Source organism: Atheta coriaria, unplaced genomic scaffold (assembly GCF_025399875.1).
Source record: "Atheta coriaria isolate IRGN ID8LTWV9N9 unplaced genomic scaffold, Caltech_Dcor_3.1 hic_scaffold_3_pilon, whole genome shotgun sequence".
In the NCBI taxonomy this organism is placed as follows: domain Eukaryota; kingdom Metazoa; phylum Arthropoda; class Insecta; order Coleoptera; family Staphylinidae; genus Dalotia; species Dalotia coriaria.
In genome coordinates, this window is record NW_027045445.1 from 7,940,463 (window position 1) to 7,964,329 (window position 23,867).

Consider the following 23,867-nt stretch of genomic DNA (forward strand, 5'->3'; position numbering starts at 1 on the left):
TTACCTGGCACGGTTTTCGCTTACATTAGCCGCCACTTGCCGGCTCTATAGCGGGGGAAACAGCAGGTTTGCTCCCACTCGAGTGCCGGAAAGAATAACAGTATCCGTGGCAACGCGTTGCTGCCGCCGCCGTCGCCAGAGCAAAGGATCATGCAAAGGATGCGTAATTTTATGCAACACTCTCTGCCATTCCTCCTGGCACTGGGACCTTATTACCTCCACTTCTTACCTGCACACTGCCCTCGTTTCAAACGCACTGAGTGTAGGTATAAGCTTTGTGTTTGTCGAACACTTTTATTCCGTTGTTATTTCGTCCTTTGCGTTGCGACACTCGCAAGTGTTTCCACGAAATGAAAATTAATGCGCATGGAATGGGGAATGAATTTGCAATTTCAATACTTGCCAACTGTGCATTTTATTTTAATTTCTAACAAGAAAGAGAACTTATTATCTGATAAGCAATAGAGTGCACATTTCTTTGCGATACAAACGAATGCAGGACATCGGAAACACAAAATACGAAAACGAAGTTTAGCGCGTTGGAATAGTTTGCGCGCACGGCGCCTCCACCATCGGCTAAATTATTCACAACGTTTGCAATGGTTAAGGGGCACACCTAGTGTGACGACTTAAAAAATGGCCATTTTTTGGAATTAAATATAAAGGAAACTAGTGAGTCCACCTATTTAAAATTTTGAGGGTATATTTATACCGGTTTTGTGAATACACAGTAAATTTTTTGAAATAAAATATTTATTAGTTTTGGAATGACACGCGATCTCCGGCGGCGCCAAAAAAAAATGGTCCTCCACTGCTGGCGTGATTGCAGCCTTCTCCGTCGACAAAACCAAACAGAAAAAAATCTCCTTAAACTAAAACATATTTTCTATACAATGACCCTCGGGCGAACAAAAAAATCAAAAATTGACAAAATGGCGGCACTTTGAATAAAAAAGTTAAATTTTTCCCAAAATTTTGGTCGTTTTTGGCCAGCCAAAATTCGATTTTTGATCAGATCATAAAACTGGAGGGTCATTGTATGGAGAACTATATAGAGGAGATGCAAAAAAAAAATTTGATAGCGATCGGATCATTTGTCTTCGAGTAATCACGCCAGCAAATTCGAAAAATGCTGTTTCGAGAAAAACGCGTTTAAAGATCAAATGCAACTATCTAACTGCCGAGCGGCTACTTTTTCAAATGGCTGTTACTCAAAAACTATTTCAGATATCAAGTTAAAATTTTAGTATGTTATTTTAAAAGGTATAACCTATCGAAATATGGTAAAAAAAATTTTTCGATTTTTTGAAAATTTCACACTAGGTGTGCCCCTTAAGTTTAATTGTGTTCAAATGAAGTCGTTGCGGCAATGGAAACTCGCGTTTATAAAACACTAATGGTCAACGTGAACGCGAACAACGTAAACGAACTGCGCGCTCCGGAAAAAATGCCTACTGTTTTTTTGTTTTGTTTTCCTCGTTTTGTTTTTGTTTTCTTGTGCATCGCGCATGGAATTTCAATTATAGCCGGTGACGTAACGACCGCAAAATGTGTTGCGTTGCGGTTTCATACAGGTAACCCCCAAGGGAGATGTGTGTATGTGTTTTGTACGTACGAGTGTGAAGAGTGAAATGAGAATTGATCATGGCCGCGTATCGAATGCGAAGAATTAATTACGCAGCGTTTTTTTGCGCTCTGCAGTTTTTGTGGTTGTTAAATTAATTATTTATTAGACGCGCGTATTTCATTACAAATTTTTAATTAATGCATTGCTTGCTGCAAATGTCAAAAATGTTTAATTTATATTCGGGGCGTTTCTGTGCATAGTGGCTTGTGTGTTTAATATAATTTTACCTCCCGAAGGGCGGTGCGGTGTAAATTGTATTGGAAAATTGTGGGAAAGCCGAAATTAGTCGTCGAAATGTTTGGTTTCGAATCCCGGAGAGCAAGCGAAAGAGAGACGAGGCAGCAAACGTATCAAATGCAGCAGTGACCGCGACTGCACCAACTCACATGCACGTACGCATTGCAAAAATTAATTAATCATCACTTACACCGCTAATATGATCCGCGCATGCGTCAACCACTGCAACCCAAAGCGCACATATTGGTATCGCATTTATTATTCACTGGGTACTTACGCTAATGTTGCGGTTGGCAGCCATTATAACGTGAAACTTTTCATTCACATCACATTGCACCGCAATTGAGTAGATGGCGTTTGTGGTTAGGTCAATCCGCTATTTGGTGTTTTTCCATTTAAACTTCTATTGATTGCTGCAGCGCTCTCGCGCAGTTTATAACGATATAAATATCATGAAGCACAATGGGGTGGTGTGTCAGGTTTGTGTTGTTTTTTTTTTCTGCTATCCGAAATTGGAAAAAGTTTGATGAACTTTCGAGTGTGCTGTCGCGTCGAGCACTAATGATATTGAATTTTGCCGGCCATTGTGCGCGCGAAAAAGTTGTCGCAACTTTCATAATGGCTTTTTCGACGTCACGCGCCATCTTGTTATGCGATCGTCAAGAACAACAAACATTAATGAGAAATTAAATGCAATTTTTCTAACTTGCTGCGCGGCATCTTAAGCGGCAAATGTTTAATATAGCGAGTTTTTATTGAGTTTTCCGATGTTTTGATTGTTTTCCGCCGCCGGTGGAGGAAAGTTTTTTCATTGAGTTTAACTGGATGTCATTGTTAATGTTTGCGTTCGTTTCAGAACGCGTCTGCGCAGGCGGCGCTACAAGCTGCTCAGGCGCTCACAGGGGGCGCGGCAGCGCCCGGAGGCGGTACACCTGTCGCAGCGGCAACGCCCACCGTTGCACCAGCGACTAATGGTCAGGATATTCAGGGCGGTCCCAATACGGTGCTGCGCGTTATCGTCGAGCACATGATCTATCCCATCAGCCTCGACGTGCTGCACGTCATCTTCCAGCGGTTTGGCAAGGTGCTCAAAATTGTCACGTTTACGAAAAATAGTAAGTGCCTTCGGAATGAGGTTTATGTAGTACGGTAATTTAATTCATTACTTTCTTCCAGATTCATTCCAAGCTTTAATCCAATACCCAGACACACAGTCGGCGCAGGCGGCCAAGCAGGCGCTCGACGGACAAAATATTTACAACAGCTGCTGCACGCTGCGCATCGACTACTCGAAGATGACGGCGCTCAATGTCAAGTACAACAACGACAAGTCGCGTGACTACACGAATCCCACTTTGCCGACGGGCGACACTGGTGATCAGCTGGCGTTGACCGGAGGATTGGCGGCTGGATTGGGCGCTGATATTCTTCTCTTGGCGGCGCAGCCACGTCTTACGCGTGATAGACTTACCGGTAAGCACCGCCTCCTTGCTTACCTTCCGTGGTTCATACTTACTCCGTGATTATATCAATATGTTATGATTATGTCTAAGGCTGTTTTTATTCAGATTCTCTACTCGCCGGTGCACCGGGTGTCCTCAGCAGTCCGTTTATGCACGGATTAGCATCACCACTCACCGCCCAATATGCTGGAGGCGTGGCAGGGGCGTTGCCCGGTTTGGGCGGATTCGCACTCGGGCAGACAGCGCCCGGACTTCGAGGGCTAGGCACGCCTGGCATGGCGCTGGCGACGGTGCTACTTGTAAGCAACCTCAACGAGGAGGTACGTTTAATCACACCCTGCCCCTGATTTTTATTTTTTTAAACCACGCCTTTTTGATACATGCAATATGGAAGAAATTGTGTGCATAGAGTTTGGTTTATTTAATAATTTTTTTGCTTTCAAAAAGAACTAAACTATTAATGTCCATCCGAAACAATAAACGATAAAAAAAAACAGAAGCACACATTAGAAAGAGATTAGTCCGGAACGAAACATATTTTCTAATGTAGCCTTTGTACATTTTGCGATAATTTTACGATTGATGCGTATTGTTGATTATAACGATGAGTTTCTTACGTTGGTTTTGTTTTGACTTTTTAATGAAGACATACCTAATCGAACCGACATTAGTGTGAATAATTTAGAAAAACACGTCTCGCCTTTGTTGTTTAAAACTTTCAACCAGCAATATATGTCGGATCGATGAGTGGTGTTGCATTTTTTTGTTCGAAATCAGCGTAATATTTTTATATGCGGCGAATAAATGCGCCTCTCTTGATTGTTATATTTTTTTGTTGTTTATGTTGTTTTGTTTTGATTTTATTACTTCGTTTTTATTACATTTTTTATATTATATTTTATTACTACTGTCATATCTTTCTCTTTTTTCCGTAGATGGTCACGCCTGACGCTCTCTTTACCCTATTTGGTACGTGTGCACAGCTACTATCAATCAAACTAAGTATATTATATCATCTAATTATCATCATCAAATTCGGAGGGAATATTGTCTTTAATAATACGTCAAATTGTAACGTAACGTGTGTGTAACGTATGTCTGTGTCATTAAGTGTATATCGTGACTATAATTTTACTTTTAATCAGATAACGCACAAAAATAATCATTTACGTATTTCGTAACAATGAAAAACGGTTCTCGTGCATTATTTATTGACAGTTGGCTATTGCACGAGAACTATTTTTAATCGATTATCAGACGTTTTTGTGCGTGAAAATTGTGTTTACATCGTAATGTTTCCGGAGCGTTCAAAGACGCTTCGAGCTTTCTGCTTTTACTACAATATTTAGTATTCATCATTACGCCTTTGTTTCGTTGTTTTATTTAATCACGCATCGTACGCCTCATTATGTGTGTCTAAGCATCCATCCTTCACCATTTGTTTCATCGATTCATTGACTATCTAACTTTTTATATGACCAAATTGCAGGAAGTTGCCAAAAGATTATTTGAGTGAAATTCAAACTTTTGACTAGTTTTGTTATAGATGATTTTAGCATGCATGTGAACGAACTTAGCGCTAGAATTTCTAGAGACAACAACTTACGAAACATTACACGTTTAGATAAAAGAACGACTAAACGATGATATGAATAAAATTATTGTCTTTTATGATGATGATCTGTTTATGGCTTGATGTTACAAGGTCTTCATTAATGTTTGTTCGTGTTTTGATGTTAGGTGTCTATGGCGACGTGCAACGCGTGAAGATTTTGTTCAACAAGAAGGATTCCGCTTTGGTACAGCTGGCTGAACCGCATCAGGCACATTTGGGTAAAAATATATTGAAACTTTATTGATTTGGGTTTAATTTATTAAGTTGTTTGTGTTTAACAGCAATTACCCACATGGATAAATTACGAGTATTTGGTAAGAATATCCGCGTGATGCTGAGCAAGCATCAATCAGTGCAAATGCCCAAGGAGGGCCAACCGGACGCCGGTCTGACGAAAGATTACAGCCAGAGTCCACTGCATCGGTTCAAGAAGCCTGGCTCAAAGAACTATCAGAATATTTACCCACCATCGGCCACCCTCCATCTCAGTAACATCCCCGCCACCGTTAACGAGGAGGATATCAAGGAGGCCTTCACCAAGAACGGATTCACTGTCAAAGCTTTCAAATTTTTCCCGTAAGTGAAGACATGCCCCGATGATCATTTTACGTAGATCGCAATTTAATCACATTTTTGATTACAGTAAGGATAGAAAAATGGCGTTAATTCAACTGCCCAGTATGGACGAGGCGGTGGTGGCGCTGATCAAGATGCACAACTATCAGCTCTCCGAATCAAACCACCTGCGAGTGTCGTTTTCCAAGTCGAGCATATAAGCGAAACACACACGCACCCCCTCACAGTATGCACTGCAATCCTGCAAACAAAATGAACAAAACATTTCAGCGGCGCACGGTGCGTCGCGACCCAATTCATTCCAGCAGCTTTCGGTAGCTGAATATTTATTGTAAAATTGCCCAGCGACACAAAAAGGTAACACTGACCTGTACGACGGAAGCGGCCGACGCGCGACAAGCAACATGAGACTGTCTCGACACAGGCATTACTATAATATGATTACGATGAATTTATAATGTTAAGAGAAGCAAAAACAAAACAGTATCATATCTAGTTCGATTGTTAGGTTTAGTTGGGTTTCGATTATATATTTTTTTAAGACGCGCAATCGGCCGACGTCGGCTTGTATTGCGCAGCGAATCGAAGCAGTAATTGTATTTATTTATGCGTAATTTTTAAGAGAGTTGATAATTTAATTGCGACGGCGATCGCGCCAGTTTCAGTATTGTATTTTTTCGAATCGATCGATGAGGATGTTAAGAATCTGAACGTTTTTGAATTTGGAGTTTATCAAGCTTTAAATCGTTTCCTTTCGAGGCTCTAAACGTAGATTGGGAGGAGAGTACAGTAACGTAAACGTTAAGATAAAAAAAAAAACAAAGTAATGGCTACAAGATAAAAGAAGAAAAACAAAGTATTCTATAGAGAAATATAAATATAATCGCGGACTAATTAAATTTGTAGAGCATATAAGTACCTAAGATAAACAAAATATATTTAGAGAGACGCAATGAGAGCAAACTAAAAAAAAAACAGAGCAACCATCGCCAAGAGAGGCGATGGTTAGTAAAAAGCGTGTTGAAGCTGACGTGGAGCAACTAATCGGTGAAAATAGCCAGTTATTATTGTAACGATAGAGATTATAGGGTTGACAGGGTTTAGGTATACCCTTATTCTCAAATTATTGAATATTATTGATATCAGAATTTAAAAACTATATAAATTTAACGTGCATTGTTTTACGATGATTGTGAAATGTGGAAATACTTGCGAGACGTGTTCGCACTCAATTCACCTGGTTGTTAATGCATTTGCAAATGATCTGAATAATATTAGATTAAAAAATGATATGGATCTGATAACGTCGAATATGGATGAAGAGGTCATGATGGAGAAAACTATGAATGTCGTGCGCATTTTTTTATCGAGCACATTCTCTTTTTTCTTGATAAAAAAAAATTGAAAAGTGAATCAACTAATCGTATCTTTGATATAATATACTTTCTCTATTTACTATACTAAATATTTACAATGTACTACTAAACATATACACACTTTGACAATCAATCAATGATAAACAAACAAAATCCACGTTTAAGCGTAATATTCGAAACGAGCAAAGCATTTAATTAATCAAATTGTCATTTGCGGAACTGTGGGTTGGTCAGAACCAAGTGGTGGTGAATGTTGGATGCCTGTATTCTTTGATATTTCCAATTTTTGCCTTCGAAGAACACAAACACGATGTAATAACTCACAAGATGATACGAACACACGAAATGAATTGGGGCTAATGTGTTGTAAATTGTAAATTCACTTCTCTATCAAAATAATCGACGTTCTGTGAGGACAAACGACGTCATGCCAAAAGAAAAACGCTCACGTTTTGTTTTGTGCGATGTCATTTTTCGTCGCAAACGCGGATTGATCTATTATGTGCGCTTAGATAATGTAGCATCTATCTATCTGGCAAATTCTGTCTGAATCTGAATCGAAACACTAGTTACTATTGTTTAAAACGGCCTACGCAAAATGTGCGTGTAACGAAGCGAAGAAACGAGCCTAATTTACTACGTTTGTGTGACAGAATTTGCATTTCAGTCTAACAATCATGTTCACTTAATTTTTCCGCCTTTTTGACTGTTCATCAAGCAGACCTAACTAACAAGAGAGAACAAACGTTTCAAACCCAAAAAACAACATTTGCCAAATTCGAAGTCAATATCTAAATAATATACATGTAGGAATATAAAGTATCTTTATAAAAAAGCGAAACAAACAAAGAAGTGGGATGATGCAGAGAAACGAGTTAGTAGACACCCAAAATCTTATTATTATACATGAAACAAACAAGGAAGTGTTAGAGATCTATTTTTTTAAATAGGTATTATTATTATTACGTTGAAATATGTATTTTTATTCGTTAGTTAAACTTAAATTCTACGGACGCACAAGAAGCAAATTCATATACTTTATGCTCTTCTATAAACATAATCGTATGTTTTCGGATGTGTTCAAAATGGCGCCGCAGGCTAGGCTGCCATTTTGAATGGACTCAAGTGGCTTGCGGCGATTTTTGAATGCTTGCGCAAACGGTTACTAATTTTAATGTGTCGCTGCTATCCGCAGTGTCTTTTTATTTAATTTTTTCAAAGTAACTTAAGTGCTATTTTTGTGTATCGCTCGTTATAGTATTACCTCTTAAGTATTACTTTCTGAATCTTTGTATTTCTACGCTATAAGTATTCTATGAGTATTCTAAGTATTTTGATTTTTCTATAGGTTACGATGCTTGAAAGATATCCAGCGACCGTAGACAGTTCGATGGATTATCTTTAAACTTAGTATTGTTAGCTTCTCAGGTTAATTTCGATCATGGATTTTAGCTCCACGGTCGAAACCCTTGTATTTTCAGGCTTTTTATTTTTTCTCTCGTTTATTTTATTTTAGTATTTTTACTTACTACGTATTTTATTTTGATTTTATGTTCGTTTATATTCAATAATGACTTTCATTAATATCTTTTTGTTTTTTGTTGATTTTTATTCTTGCTGTGCACTGTTTTTCCTTTAATTTATTTTCCTGTGTTTTAACATTAAACTCTTCACGATTTCAATGTCGCCTTCTTTCGAAAAGATGGCGGATACTTTGCGCATATGCATAATTTAATTGTGCCACCACAAATAATTGGTATGTTAGAGATTGCTGGGATCAAACTAAATTTATTTATAAGTGACATATCGATTGCACATTGTGAAGCAAGCCGAACAATCAATTTAATTGGTAAACCAAGGGACTAATGCAAATATATTTACTAATTTTAAAATTATTACCTAAATTAAATTTAAAACAAATCAAAACGCAATGTACTAAAGTTAAAACGACACGATAAACGATGCATAAGGAAGAGGAAAATTACTAAACACAAACGGTACAGGGTACTCTTAAATTAAATTTTGCTAAATGATGAAAATTGTTGACGTTATTGATGGCTAGGTGTGATTTTGTAAATGTTAGATGAACTATGTGACAGATTATTTGTGTGTGGTACTTGGCTTTGAGCTTGAATTCACTTCGATTTCATTCGTCATTTTGTGTCGGCGGCCATTCTCACGCGAGGTGTGTGATTTATCCAAAAAATGGAAACAAAATATATCTTTCTGTGTTCTGTGTGTGCACACTTTAACGAGCAAGCAGAGCGCGTTGGAGACCGTTGTTGAACGTGTGAGGATCCAATGCGCGGATTTAAATATTTACGAGAAAAATATGTCACAATACAGAGTAAAACGATGATAAATAAACAAATAAATACACTGGCCGCATGTGCCAAACAGTGGGATCAAGTTGAAACAAATCATTGAATAAATTTAATTGAAAACGCTGAGGCTAGAAATACAAAGTATAAACAAAACAAACAAAAACAAAATATATCTATCTATCTAATTATAACTTAATATATCATTGAAAAAATATTATGACGAAAAGGCGAAGCAGACGTCGGAGAAGAGATGCGTATTTAATCTAATAATGCATAGCTATTGTATCATTATCGATTTCGACATGTGGGCTCCCAACATGGCGGATCGAGGTGAGGATTATTCTATGATTATGCTATCACACTATATTTACATTAATTACGATTTAGAGTATGTATACTTACATAGTAACAGTATCCTCTGTGACAACTATTTGAACGTAGCGAAACGTATTAGTGTAATTCTAGCTTAACTTAAAACATAACAAATGAATAACTATGGGCACAATACAAAGATGAGCAAAGAGCGTAAAATAAATAGTTCTTCGAGACATCGTGTGCGCTCGCGCGGAGGGCGGAAAGGAAGCGACATCAGTCGACAGAGCAAAAAAAAAACAATATGTGACAATCATTAACTTACATTTAACGTTTAGCAAGAGCGTGTTGGTCTTCGCCAATTGAATATACAATATTCGCAGTACTGTACACACACGAACTTCTTCTGTCTGTCTGTCTGTACTTCCTAGTCTCTGTTGTCTCTTCACTTCCTTTCTCACTCTCTGACGTGCTGTTCTTTTTGATTTTTCTCATCCTTCTTGAAAGAACTTCGTGGCTTCTTGTGGGGGTATTCTACGTTTGGTTCGTTTCTTCGTTGGTTCGTAAGTTCCTTTATTGTGTTTTTTTCGTTTGATTTTCAGCGATTCAAGGGCAGAGTTGGTGAGAGATTTTTTTGTTGTTTTGTGTGCGTGCCAAAAGAAATATTTAAAGAAACATGGAGGTCCGGTGTGGTTGAGATCCTAGTTGTAGCAAAACGACTTCGGTTTTGTCTTTTGATGGTTGATTCTTCATGCATTAACCACACACACATACACAAACACATCCTTTGTATTTGACTGTATAATGAATGAAAAGAATTTGATTATAAACCTATACCAAATCATTTGCTGTTTTTTCTATTGACTATTTATTTTAAATGTTCATTAAAATAACGACGAACAAGTTCGATAATTATGCGTTTATTGTAGAAATGTAGATAGGCAAGTCGAATTAAATTTAAAGCAGTAGAATTTATTGAATCTATGTATGTTTCAAATACGTTTAGTTCGATTCTACCTGCTTATCAGTATTTGGACGTAAACAAGTTTTTTTGCGCGCGTTTATTGGCGCTGTGCGCACACACACTCGCCTGGTGTCGCATGGAATACGCTCAGTATTGTTTGTCGGGTTGTGTTGTGAACACGCGATTCGATGCGTGAAGATAAAATCAGTAAATCGCGTTATATATCGGCGAATTATTGACATTCCGCTATTAATTTGTAATGTGTTGTGTTGTGCTAAACTTCATTGCGCGGAACATACTCGTGAAACCCAATTTAAATGATTTTCACCTGTTCTGTGTCGTCCAGCATTCAATTGTGGATTAACGCAAGCCACGTTTTGACCCTGTTGATGTTTACGAAGGTGAGTCTCACACTTTTAACCAGCTAGTTCAATACCCGTCGCAACATAGAATAGCATGGTGCCGTGGAGTTGTGATTTGCGTTTTAAAAGTGAATTGTAACTATTGTTTTATTTAAATATTTAATTATTTGAATTGTTGAGGCTTTTACTTAATGAAATTTTATTATATTTTTTTAATAAAACAAAGATATTTAGGTATTTATATGTATGCCGAAACATGTCGCAGTTTTACAAAAAAAGTGGTGAAATTCTTAATGTTTCTTTACTTTTTACGTTTATTACATTATGAGTGTAGCAGTGCAACACTCTTGTCCGTGCGAGTCTCGCGGTGCAACAATCATAGCGAAGCATAAGTTGAAATAAGTTGAGGTGATCAGAGATGTCGCATGCATGCTCAGATTTGTATTAAATTTTATTCGCGTTTAACGCAGCTCGTTGCTTGTTTGTGGTAGTGAGGTGCACATTGCCTTATATGGCAAACGCGTGCCGTGCGCAATTTTTATCAGGTACTTGTTTGTTTACATTTCTGCGCAGCGTTAAACTAGACTCTTGCATTCAAGACGTCGTGTTTCGTGATAGGAAACACGATCTGATTTAACTTTTGCAACTATTACACACTTACAATGCGTCTGGCCGGATGATAGAATCCACCAAACTGTCTGTCGACTAAGAAAACTCAGTTTAATAGCTCTCTGAATAATATTTATATATAAAATTCAACTTTTCTAATATGACGTAGGTATAATTAAAAAATATAGTTTAGGGGTGTCTGGGAGGGATTGGAACAATACCAAGTGTCTGGCAATGAGCAGCGCATGCTATAATAATGTTACAAATAAAATATGCAAAAATAGAGTTTGCTAAAATAACGAATTTGACATCATAATTGGGGATCGTGCTTACCTGTGTTGGGGACATACATAGAAAAATTTTCAGCTTTCCTAAAATGACAAAAGTCTGGCAGTCACGGGCTCTTGGGCTATTTATTTTTCTCCGCTGTTTGAATATAATATTGCAAGAATATAATGTTTTCCTTTCTTATTTACAGTATTTGCCGTGCCTTGGAGTCCGATGTGTTTCTGCATTGGTAAGTTTTTAATTCAATTATATTTTTCATTTTAATTTTAGCGTCGTACATAAGTTTCTATTTACGTAGTTTTTTTCGCGTTCCACCGCGTGTTGCAAAGACACAAGACAGTCACGTTTCAATCCGCTGTATCTCCTTTAGTTTTCGAGATGTTCACAAACGGAGTAAACTCTCAAAAAATGAAAAAGATCACTTTTTTGCACTTTTAAACATGATTTCAAAACCTTTACACCCCGCATTTTAATTATTTTCTTATTTAATTATCTTATCTTATAGAGAATTTTCCAAACTTTCATAATCTTCGATCGGTTGGTCGCTGGCATTTTTAGTTTAAAAAATATTTCCTAAATTCTTGAAAAACAGGATACCGCACACCCCTTGCCCATTTTTTCGATATGGGAGTCACTTCTACCGCTGTTCTCGTAGGGTGCCCTGAACACGAGTCACTTTTACCGCTAGCCTCGTACGGTGCTCTGAATGGGAGTCAATTCTACCGCAACCCATTTTAAATTATTAATAACCAACGAATATTTGTATAAATGTTGTGTGTGTACGCCGTAGTACTCGTTGATAATTCTTTATTTCCCTGTATAGAAATTTATTGCAAGAAAATTCCGTAACGCGAGTTATATTGATAGTTGTGTGTATATGCACTGGTACTCGTTGCGCTAGGAATTATAGTTTTTTTATTATAACACGCGAACGCGGTCTTACAATAAGTTCGGAGTAATTTTCCCGGATGCGGAATTTAATTCTTTATTTCCCCGTGTCGAAATTTATTGCGAGAAAATTCCGTAACGCGAGTTATATTGATAGTTGTGTGTATACGCAATAGTACTTTTTGCGCTAGGAATTGTAATTTTTTTATTATAACACGCGAACGATATCTTACAATAAGTTCGGAGTAATTTTCCCGGATGCGGAATTTAATTCTTTATTTCCCTGTGTCGAAATTCATTACGAGAAAATTCCGTAACGCGAGTTATATTGATAGTTGTGTGTATACGCACTTGTACTCGTTGCGCTAGGAATTGTAGTTTTTTTATTATAACACGCGAACGCGGTCTTACAATAAGTTTGGATTAATTTTCCCATATGTGTAATTTAATTCTTTATTTCCCTGTATTGAAATTTATTATCAAATTCCGTAACGCGAGTTATATTGAAAGTTGGGTAAACGGGCAAAAATTCAAAAATGTTACTTTTTAGTACTTTTAGTGGCGTTTTTTGACCTTTTACAGTTGTAGATATAATTATTTTATATTTTTATCTGATTGAGAATTTTTCAATCTTTCATAATCAACAATTCGTTGGTAGCTATCTCTTTTAGTTTATGAGATATGAATTTTTGAAAATCGTCGAAAAAAAGTATCAAGCACCCCCCCTTGGCAATTTTTTCTTAAGACTTAAAATTTCATCTCTCAGATTTCCCTTTTTAACTATCTCATCTGATAGAGATTGGTCCGTAGATTAAGACGCTGCGATCAGATCTTATTTATCTCTTTTAGTTTAGGAGATATTCGCGATTGAATAAAATCGGCAAAAATTGCAAAATGTCACTTTTTAGCACTTTTAGTCGCGTTTTTGGACCTTTTACTGTAGGAAATATAATTATTTTATATTTTTATCTGATAGAGAATTTTCCAATCTTTCATAATCAACAATCCGTTGGTAGCTATCTCTTTTAGTTTAAGAGATATGAATTTTTGAAAATCGTCGAAAAAAAGTATCAAGCACCCCCCCTTGGCAATTTTTTCTTAAGACTTAAAATTTCATCTCTCAGATTTCCCTTTTTAACTATCCTATCTGATAGAGATTGGTCCGTAGATTAAGACGCTGCGATCAGATCTTATTTATCTCTTTTAGTTTACGAGATATTCGCGATTGAATAAAATGGGCAAAAATTGCAAAATGTCACTTTTTAGCACTTTTAGTCGCGTTTTTGGACCTTTTACTGTAGGAAATATAATTATTTTATATTTTTATCTGATAGAGAATTTTCCAATCTTTCATAATCAACAATTCGTTGGTAGCTATCTCTTTTAGTTTAAGAGATATGAATTTTTGAAAATCGTCGAAAAAAAGTATCAAGCACCCCTTGGCAATTTTTCTTAAGACTTAAAATTTCATCTCTCAGATTTCCCTTTTAACTATCCTATCTGATAGAGATTGGTCCGTAGATTAAGACGCTGCGATCAGATCTTATTTATCTCTTTTAGTTTACGAGATATTCGCGATTGAATAAAATCGGCAAAAATTGCAAAATGTCACTTTTTAGCACTTTTAGTCGCGTTTTTGGACCTTTTACTGTAGGAAATATAATTATTTTATATTTTTATCTGATAGAGAATTTTCCAATCTTTCATAATCAACAATTCGTTGGTAGCTATCTCTTTTAGTTTAAGAGATATGAATTTTTGAAAATCGTCGAAAAAAAGTATCAAGCACCCCCCCTTGGCAATTTTTTCTTAAGACTTAAAATTTCATCTCTCAGATTTCCCTTTTAACTATCCTATCTGATAGAGATTGGTCCGTAGATTAAGACGCTGCGATCAGATCTTATTTATCTCTTTTAGTTTACGAGATATTCGCGATTGAATAAAATGGGCAAAAATTGCAAAATGTCACTTTTTAGCACTTTTAGTCGCGTTTTTCGACCTTTTACTGTAGGAAATATAATTATTTTATATTTTTATCTGATAGAGAATTTTCCAATCTTTCATAATCAACAATTCGTTGGTAGCTATCTCTTTTAGTTTAAGAGATATGAATTTTTGAAAATCGTCGAAAAAAAGTATCAAGCACCCCCCCTTGGCAATTTTTTCTTAAGACTTAAAATTTCATCTCTCAGATTTCCTTTTAACTATCCTATCTGATAGAGATTGGTCCGTAGATTAAGACGCTGCGATCAGATCTTATTTATCTCTTTTAGTTTACGAGATATTCGCGATTGAATAAAATCGGCAAAAATTGCAAAATGTCACTTTTTAGCACTTTTAGTCGCGTTTTTCGACCTTTTACTGTAGGAAATATAATTATTTTATATTTTTATCTGATAGAGAATTTTCCAATCTTTCATAATCAACAATTCGTTGGTAGCTATCTCTTTTAGTTTAAGAGATATGAATTTTTGAAAATCGTCGAAAAAAAGTATCAAGCACCCCCCCTTGGCAATTTTTTCTTAAGACTTAAAATTTCATCTCTCAGATTTCCCTTTTAACTATCCTATCTGATAGAGATTGGTCCGTAGATTAAGACGCTGCGATCAGATCTTATTTATCTCTTTTAGTTTACGAGATATTCGCGATTGAATAAAATGGGCAAAAATTGCAAAATGTCACTTTTTAGCACTTTTAGTCGCGTTTTTCGACCTTTTACTGTAGGAAATATAATTATTTTATATTTTTATCTGATAGAGAATTTTCCAATCTTTCATAATCAACAATTCGTTGGTAGCTATCTCTTTTAGTTTAAGAGATATGAATTTTTGAAAATCGTCGAAAAAAAGTATCAAGCACCCCCTTGGCAATTTTTCTTAAGACTTAAAATTTCATCTCTCAGATTTCCCTTTTAACTATCCTATCTGATAGAGATTGGTCCGTAGATTAAGACGCTGCGATCAGATCTTATTTATCTCTTTTAGTTTACGAGATATTCGCGATTGAATAAAATGGGCAAAAATTGCAAAATGTCACTTTTTAGCACTTTTAGTCGCGTTTTTCGACCTTTTACTGTAGGAAATATAATTATTTTATATTTTTATCTGATAGAGAATTTTCCAATCTTTCATAATCAACAATTCGTTGGTAGCTATCTCTTTTAGTTTAAGAGATATGAATTTTTGAAAATCGTCGAAAAAAAGTATCAAGCACCCCCCCTTGGCAATTTTTTCTTAAGACTTAAAATTTCATCTCTCAGATTTCCCTTTTAACTATCCTATCTGATAGAGATTGGTCCGTAGATTAAGACGCTGCGATCAGATCTTATTTATCTCTTTTAGTTTACGAGATATTCGCGATTGAATAAAATGGGCAAAAATTGCAAAATGTCACTTTTTAGCACTTTTAGTCGCGTTTTTCGACCTTTTACTGTAGGAAATATAATTATTTTATATTTTTATCTGATAGAGAATTTTCCAATCTTTCATAATCAACAATTCGTTGGTAGCTATCTCTTTTAGTTTAAGAGATATGAATTTTTGAAAATCGTCGAAAAAAAGTATCAAGCACCCCCCCTTGGCAATTTTTTCTTAAGACTTAAAATTTCATCTCTCAGATTTCCTTTTAACTATCCTATCTGATAGAGATTGGTCCGTAGATTAAGACGCTGCGATCAGATCTTATTTATCTCTTTTAGTTTACGAGATATTCGCGATTGAATAAAATGGGCAAAAATTGCAAAATGTCACTTTTTAGCACTTTTAGTCGCGTTTTTCGACCTTTTACTGTAGGAAATATAATTATTTTATATTTTTATCTGATAGAGAATTTTCCAATCTTTCATAATCAACAATTCGTTGGTAGCTATCTCTTTTAGTTTAAGAGATATGAATTTTTGAAAATCGTCGAAAAAAAGTATCAAGCACCCCCCCTTGGCAATTTTTTCTTAAGACTTAAAATTTCATCTCTCAGATTTCCCTTTTAACTATCCTATCTGATAGAGATTGGTCCGTAGATTAAGACGCTGCGATCAGATCTTATTTATCTCTTTTAGTTTACGAGATATTCGCGATTGAATAAAATCGGCAAAAATTGCAAAATGTCACTTTTTAGCACTTTTAGTCGCGTTTTTCGACCTTTTACTGTAGGAAATATAATTATTTTATATTTTTATCTGATAGAGAATTTTCCAATCTTTCATAATCAACAATTCGTTGGTAGCTATCTCTTTTAGTTTAAGAGATATGAATTTTTGAAAATCGTCGAAAAAAAGTATCAAGCACCCCCCCTTGGCAATTTTTTCTTAAGACTTAAAATTTCATCTCTCAGATTTCCTTTTTAACTATCCTATCTGATAGAGATTGGTCCGTAGATTAAGACGCTGCGATCAGATCTTATTTATCTCTTTTAGTTTAGGAGATATTCGCGATTGAATAAAATCGGCAAAAATTGCAAAATGTCACTTTTTAGCACTTTTAGTCGCGTTTTTCGACCTTTTACTGTAGGAAATATAATTATTTTATATTTTTATCTGATAGAGAATTTTCCAATCTTTCATAATCAACAATTCGTTGGTAGCTATCTCTTTTAGTTTAAGAGATATGAATTTTTGAAAATCGTCGAAAAAAAGTATCAAGCACCCCCCCTTGGCAATTTTTTCTTAAGACTTAAAATTTCATCTCTCAGATTTCCGTTTTAACTATCGTATCTTATGGAGTATAGTCCCTAGGTTAAGACGCTGCGATTCGTTCCTAACTATCTCTTTTTATTAAATTAAATATCACTTAAATATTTGATGTAAAATCAATTAATCTTTTAGCATAAAAAATCATAATTTCATGATTGAAATTTTGCGCATCTATTGCTTTTACCTGGGCGGTTCATGCAGCTGGTGCAGTCTTATTGTGTACAGTCTAGTTTTGTTTAGATCGCAGGTCTCGTGCGTATTGTGATTCGCGCACAAGGTCGCGTGCGATCGACGCGCTGCCTGCTTTGCGCATCTCCTACTTTCTTATCATAAACTGTCGCGGCGTTGCTGGCGCGGCTGCGGCATACGCTATCGATGGTTTGCAGCCAGTTTTGTGCCTCGCACTGGCGTGTCTAGGCGCATTGTGCGCGATGCGTATCGTTTTATCGGACTTCTATTTTCTACATTTGCATTATATTTGGTAATCAATCGACGTGTAACATGCATCTGCTGTGTTTTGTGAATGATTAATAGTGCGTTTAATGTCCGTAAATGATTTTTTGCTCGCTTTTGATGTTTATATTTTAAATTACAAGAATGCTGCGGTTTTATTGTCGGTTATTGTGTGACGTTGTCCGTCGCTAGATCAATTGGATACATATTTGCTGACATGTTGTTTCCCGTCCTTCAGAGGTTCCTTCGTGCTTGAGTAAGTAACTTTTATCTCACCATTTCGATACTCCGCACAGAATGTTTGTTTTTCACCGATGGGTGAATATAATAATTATGTTATACTATGGTACAATGTACTATGGTATATTCTATGGAATATAAATATTGCGAATTGATAGGCATTATTAAATTGCTTATGACTGGCATTTTCATCCAATATCAACTTTGTTGCATATTTGATAAAACGTGTTTTAAATTTAAACCTGCCGTTACTAGATAGTCAGTTAGATGGCACTACGATGCACGTTTTCGCGTTAAATATTGCTTGTCGGTGGTAGTGAGTTCACACCGTGTCCGTGTGCGATCACGCGATTTCGCACAAAAGATAAGTTTGTTTACCTGCAGGTATCACATCGTTGCAGTTTATATTGGCATCGTAAATTTAAGCAAGTATTCTTCAATTCTCAAATCATGAATATAACTAACAATTTTACATTAGGTGTAATAGTTAGTTATAAAAATCATCATCAGCAAAACAGTTTTATCAACAGCAGATAGATCACTTAAGCAGATATAACTTAAATATTTGATGTAAAATCTGGCACTCTGTCAGCATAAGAAATCAGAATTATGCAAATCGAATTTTAATTTTTCATTACTTTTAATAATCTAAATTATGAAACTACTGTGTCATTCGTAAAATTGAATTGTATTGTTTATTTCTATATTTTTCGGCAAGCGTGAGAATTCGACACGAGAATTGTGTTTGTTTTGAACACAATTCACACTTCCTTATCGCATTGCCATGTGTCGTCGTTGCCATCCCCTCACGCCGCGCGTTGCTGCATCACATTTTAGTTTTGATTGCAGGTAACGAGCCAAATGTAATTCGCCCATAGGTCGCGGGCCGTCGACGCGCCGACTTCGCGCATCTTTTAATTTCTGATCAAAAACTGTCGCGTCTCTGGTTATTGCAGCCGTGTTTCTCGCGACTCGTATCGTATCAAATTTGCATTATATTCGTTCTTTAAACAACTATTTAGTAATGTTGTTTATTATTTGTGTATATTATTTGTTTATTATAAGTGTCGAGTTGCTAGGTAAATACATTTATTCATCATTAGGATAATCCATCATGCTGGTGTATATAACTTTCGCGTAAACAGCATAGATGTATATTTTTCTCCGATGTTTGAATATAATATTATATGAATATAATGTTTTCTTTTCTTATTTACAGTATTTGCCGTGCCTCGGAGTCCGATGTGTTTCTGCATTGGTAAGTTTATAATTCAATTATATTTTGACGTGATAACGTCTTTAAAATCGTTTTACGGGTGACCGGTTCAGAAACTGTGTCGCGAGGCCTCACGAGGCCGATCGCAGGTATACCCCCCTCTCGTTATAACCTTAGGCTCCCCGCACACTACAAACTTTTTATCGGCCGATATTTTGATCGGGTTGGGCTGTGAGCGCGCACACTACGCCAACTAAACAGTTGGGTTTGTGGTGAGTGCGCACACTAGACAACAGTCGGCCGACTGCACCAATACTCTGAGCGAACTAAATTGATCAAGTCGGCCGACTAAACAATCGGTAGGTGTGCGCGCTTGCGACGAGCTCCATACTGATATCGCAGTCGGCCGATAGTTGGCCTGGTTGGCCGATAGTTTAGTTTGAACGCAGTTGGGTAGCCCATCAAACTTGTTTATCGGCCGATACAAAATCGTTGTAGAATGCGGACTTGCATACATCTTCATACTGATTATAAGCCCGACCAAACTATCGGCCGATAAAAAGTTTGTAGTGTGCGGGGAGCCTTAGTTTTCGTTGAATGTTTAACAGTAAAACAAAATGTGAAGTGCAAGTGAAGTGTTACAACAATTGCAACAAACAAAACTTATATCACCAATAAGACGTTATCACGTAAACATCTCGATCGTAAACCTACTTTACAAACAACCATTTTTTTTTATTTTAATTTCTGCGTCGTTATTAATATTATAACACGCGAACGCGGTCTTAAACTAAGTTCGGATTAATTTTCCCAGATGCGGAATTTAATTCTTTATTTCCCTGTATCGAAATTTATTGCGAGAAAATTGCGTAACGCGAGTTATAATGATAGTTGTGTGTATACGATTATACGCAATAGTACTCGTTGCGCTAGGAATTGTACTTTATTAATATTATAACACGCAAACGCGGTCTTAAACTAAGTTCGGATTAATTTTCCCAGATGCGGAATTTAATTCTTTATTTCCCTGTATCGAAATTTATTGCGAGAAAATTCCGTAACGCGAGTTATAATGATAGTTGTGTGTATACGCATATACGCAATAGTACTCGTTGCGCTAGGAATTGTACTTTATTAATATTATAACACGCGAACGCGGTCTTAAACTAAGTTCGGATTAATTTTCCCAGATGCGGAATTTAATTCTTTATTTCCCTGTATCGAAATTTATTGCGAGAAAATTCCGTAACGCGAGTTATAATGATAGTTGTGTGTATACGCATATACGCAATAGTACTCGTTGCGCTAGGAATTGTACTTTATTAATATTATAACACGCGAACGCGGTCTTAAACTAAGTTCGGAATAATTTTCCCAGATGCGGAATTTAATTCTTTATTTCCCTGTATCGAAATTTATTGCGAGAAAATTCCGTAACGCGAGTTATAATTATAGTTGTGTGTATACGCATATACGCAATAGTTTCGTTAGTATAACGCGCGAACCGAATGCGCTGAAATTAACAACTGATTATATTTTTTGAATTATTATATTTTATTTTATTTTAGTGCACTTCAAAAATGTGCTATTTCAATTCTACACGCATATCGGGGTTTGTGTATAAACAAGTTTTTATATCGCTATAAACGTGCGCAATGCTGCCTCTCATTCTACGAACGTTCGACCGCTTCAGTCTGTTCTTACCTGCACGCGGCTCGGCATCATTATTTTATTCATTCCGATTACATTACTTTTTATTATTGATTAAAAATGAGCATTTCTAACGGCACCTAATGACAACAGACATGTAGATTGTTTTGTTAAGGATGATTTGCGCGTAAAATGATTATAAAACTGGTGTTTCCATGTGCGTGTCGGCTATTGGATTATTTCGATGTTGAGAATTGGAATTAGGAATATGTATCCTATTCGTAATTTTAAGTTTGTGTAATTAACGACTGTCCTTGGCAGGATATTCTGGGAAAATTGTGTGTTAAAATAGTACAGTTTCATTATCCCTCAAAACGAATATAAATAAGTGTACATCATAGTGCAAGTTCTCACACACGTGTTGATTTTTTGTTTCAGTACTTTCTATGATTACCTGATGCACTGGTAAGTTTGTAAACGTTATTACATTATACTTTCATATTTATCTAAAATTGCATGTAACGTGAATACCGTAACAACACAAAATTGATGCGTGCCGTCGGATGCGACTTGGATCTACCCGCAGAGTATGGTCATGTCAATCATCGGTTTAATAACGTGAAATTTTCCTTGCTCGCATTTTTATTTCATAAATCTGCAGGCTGTTTAACGTATTTTCGTAGTTTGGCAATTAATTATTGAGAGTAATATATTTGTAAAAGACGATTTAATTTTCTTTCGCGTGTGTGCTTGAGTTGCCGTCGGCGGACACATTTTGCCTTGCTTGTGGCGTATCTGGAGAAGCGTCGCAAGGAAAATTTCAAGATCGCAATAAAATTCATATTGATGTTTTATTTATTCACAACTCTAGCTTCTCTACCTTTCCATTTCTTGATATTCTGAGAGAAACAGGTATTAGTTTAAATTTTCTTGTTGTGTCACCTTCTAATTATGAATGAAATTCTCTGCATCGAAAATTTTGAATTTTCTAATAAACTGTAGCGATTTTCTTCTTGTATCACCCTATATTCTACTTTTCCTTGCGTTCTAGTGTAAAACTGACTAAATTGGTCGTTTCTGGGTCGTTTTCTACTTAAACTTTGTATTTTATTTTTAATTTTAGGAATTTCCTGTTTGTATCACCCTGTATGTTTGTTTTTCTTGACTTCCTATTATAAGTTTTCTAAATTTGGTATTCCCGACTGTTTCCTTCTTTGTACTATTGATTTTCTTTTTGTAACACCCTGTATATTTGTTTTCTTTAATTTCCTATGAAAAACTGTCGACATTTAGTGTTTCCTAATATTTTCCATCTTGAACTTGGCATTTTCTTTTGTGATGTAGTAAATTCCTTTTTGCAGTACCCTGTATATTTGTTTTCCTTGTTGTCCGTGAAAATTTAGCTTTAGTTGTTGTTTTAGGTTTTTCTTCTTTTTTCTATTTGTAACACCCTGTATATTTGTTTTCCTGATTGTCGGTGAAAACGAGCGTTTGTAATGTTTAGAGGTTTTCGTTTGCACTTAAAATTTTCTTTTTGTAACTCCCTGTATATTTGTTCCCATTTTCACTCACGTAGAAAATGGTCTATTTCCTAATTTCTTTATCCCGGTAGTACTTTGCGAAGTGCAACTTGCTTGCATGTGCGCGGCTATGCAGGTCGTAAGTCTTGTTTCAATATGGCGACATGTATTCTGTTGACTTGTAAAATATAAACTTGTATTCTATTGTTAATAAATGAATAGTACGATATATTGACTTCCTTGATTTGTGAACCTCTTCTATCATTTCAGTAACAGGTCTCTGAGAGAATTCCCTCTCTCAGGGGATGATCCCCACTATAAAAATTGTTAAGGTATCCTGTGTGATTTGTGTGCTCCTTCTTTCATTTCAGCTACAGGTCGGAACTGGTAAGAATATTTTTAAGTGTCACCTCTCTTGAGGCGACTTAAAACTTAGAAATATTTTTACAAGTCCTTAAAAGGATGTCCTTATAAGGAGTTCCCTCTCTCTGGGGGTGATCCCCCACCATAAAAATTGTTGATATGCCTGATAATTCCGGGGATGAAGCGCAGAGACATCGTAGCTGTAGGATGGGCCGGGAGCAATGGACGCAACGAAGCAGTGGGCGATCGACCAGAGCGCCGGAGGCGCTCTGGGAGATCGACCGTAAACTGTCTTATAACGACACGTGCCAAAAAATTTAAAAATCTCATCCTCTCCTGTTCTCTTTCTTCTATCTCCTCCTCTTCTCTACTCTACTCTCTATTCTCTTCCTTCTATCTTCTCCTATTCTCATTCTCTACTACTTCTATTTCCCTGATCTCCCGTTCTCCTTTGACTTTCTTACTTCTCTTATTGCCTTCACTTGTATTTCAATTTCTCGTATATTTCGTTGCAATTCATATATGCAACCCAAATTACACCTGATATTTTTATATTTGAGAAAAATGCCTTCTATACCTGAGATTCGATCCGTGTCTGCTAGCATGCCAGCAGGTGCACGTCTCCACTCGACCACCGAGTGTTTTTATTATTGTTATTTGATTCTTCTATATATGTTTCTGTTTTTATCATGTTTTTAAAACAACAACACAATTCAAGGAACAGCAATGCATTGTACACGCTTCACGCACGTAAGATTTATATACTAATATGATTTATGACACCGATACTGAAAACAACAAAGGGGATGCCACAAAGAACTAAGAATTAGTTTATAACATTACAATGTGTTTTATTGACAACATTTAAAATACATTTGTCATTCAAATAAAAAAAACATTGACGAATTTCAAATCACGTAGCAATAAAGACTTACCTTAAAATGTGCGCATCTCCAATACTTCTTTTATGGATATCGCAGATTCCATGGCTCCCATACTCAAGAACTGGGCACCAACGTTGTCTATCAGCAGGAATTAATAATAAATCCTAGTTGTGCCAATATGCGAGAAGATAAACGACTGCCGATAAACACGCA

At 36.1% G+C, this 23,867-nt stretch overlaps 1 protein-coding gene and 1 long non-coding RNA gene across 11 annotated transcripts in view; both read left to right on the top strand.

Moving 5' to 3' along the window:
* Positions 1-10,374, top strand: part of heph (polypyrimidine tract-binding protein 1 heph) — a 110,729-nt gene extending 100,355 nt beyond the window's left edge. For 8 of the 10 annotated variants that reach the window (XM_065299478.1, XM_065299475.1, XM_065299471.1 and 5 more), the window contains 7 exons: positions 2,721-2,979; positions 3,041-3,337; positions 3,418-3,647; positions 4,263-4,296; positions 5,068-5,160; positions 5,224-5,518; positions 5,586-10,374. In XM_065299478.1, the coding sequence (XP_065155550.1) occupies positions 2,721-2,979; positions 3,041-3,337; positions 3,418-3,647; positions 4,263-4,296; positions 5,068-5,160; positions 5,224-5,518; positions 5,586-5,718 (1,341 nt within the window). In that variant the 3' untranslated portion in view covers positions 5,719-10,374. The remainder of the gene's footprint in view (positions 1-2,720; positions 2,980-3,040; positions 3,338-3,417; positions 3,648-4,262; positions 4,297-5,067; positions 5,161-5,223; positions 5,519-5,585) is intronic. The other 2 variants (XM_065299474.1, XM_065299473.1) reach the window with 2 other exon arrangements.
* Positions 10,375-10,615: 241 nt separating this feature from the next.
* On the top strand, positions 10,616-22,636 carry LOC135803949 (uncharacterized). The gene is made up of 4 exons (XR_010550925.1): positions 10,616-10,895; positions 11,944-11,982; positions 19,241-19,279; positions 21,326-22,636. It is a non-coding gene; the product is annotated as an uncharacterized lncRNA (long non-coding RNA).
* The last annotated feature ends 1,231 nt before the right edge of the window (positions 22,637-23,867 follow it).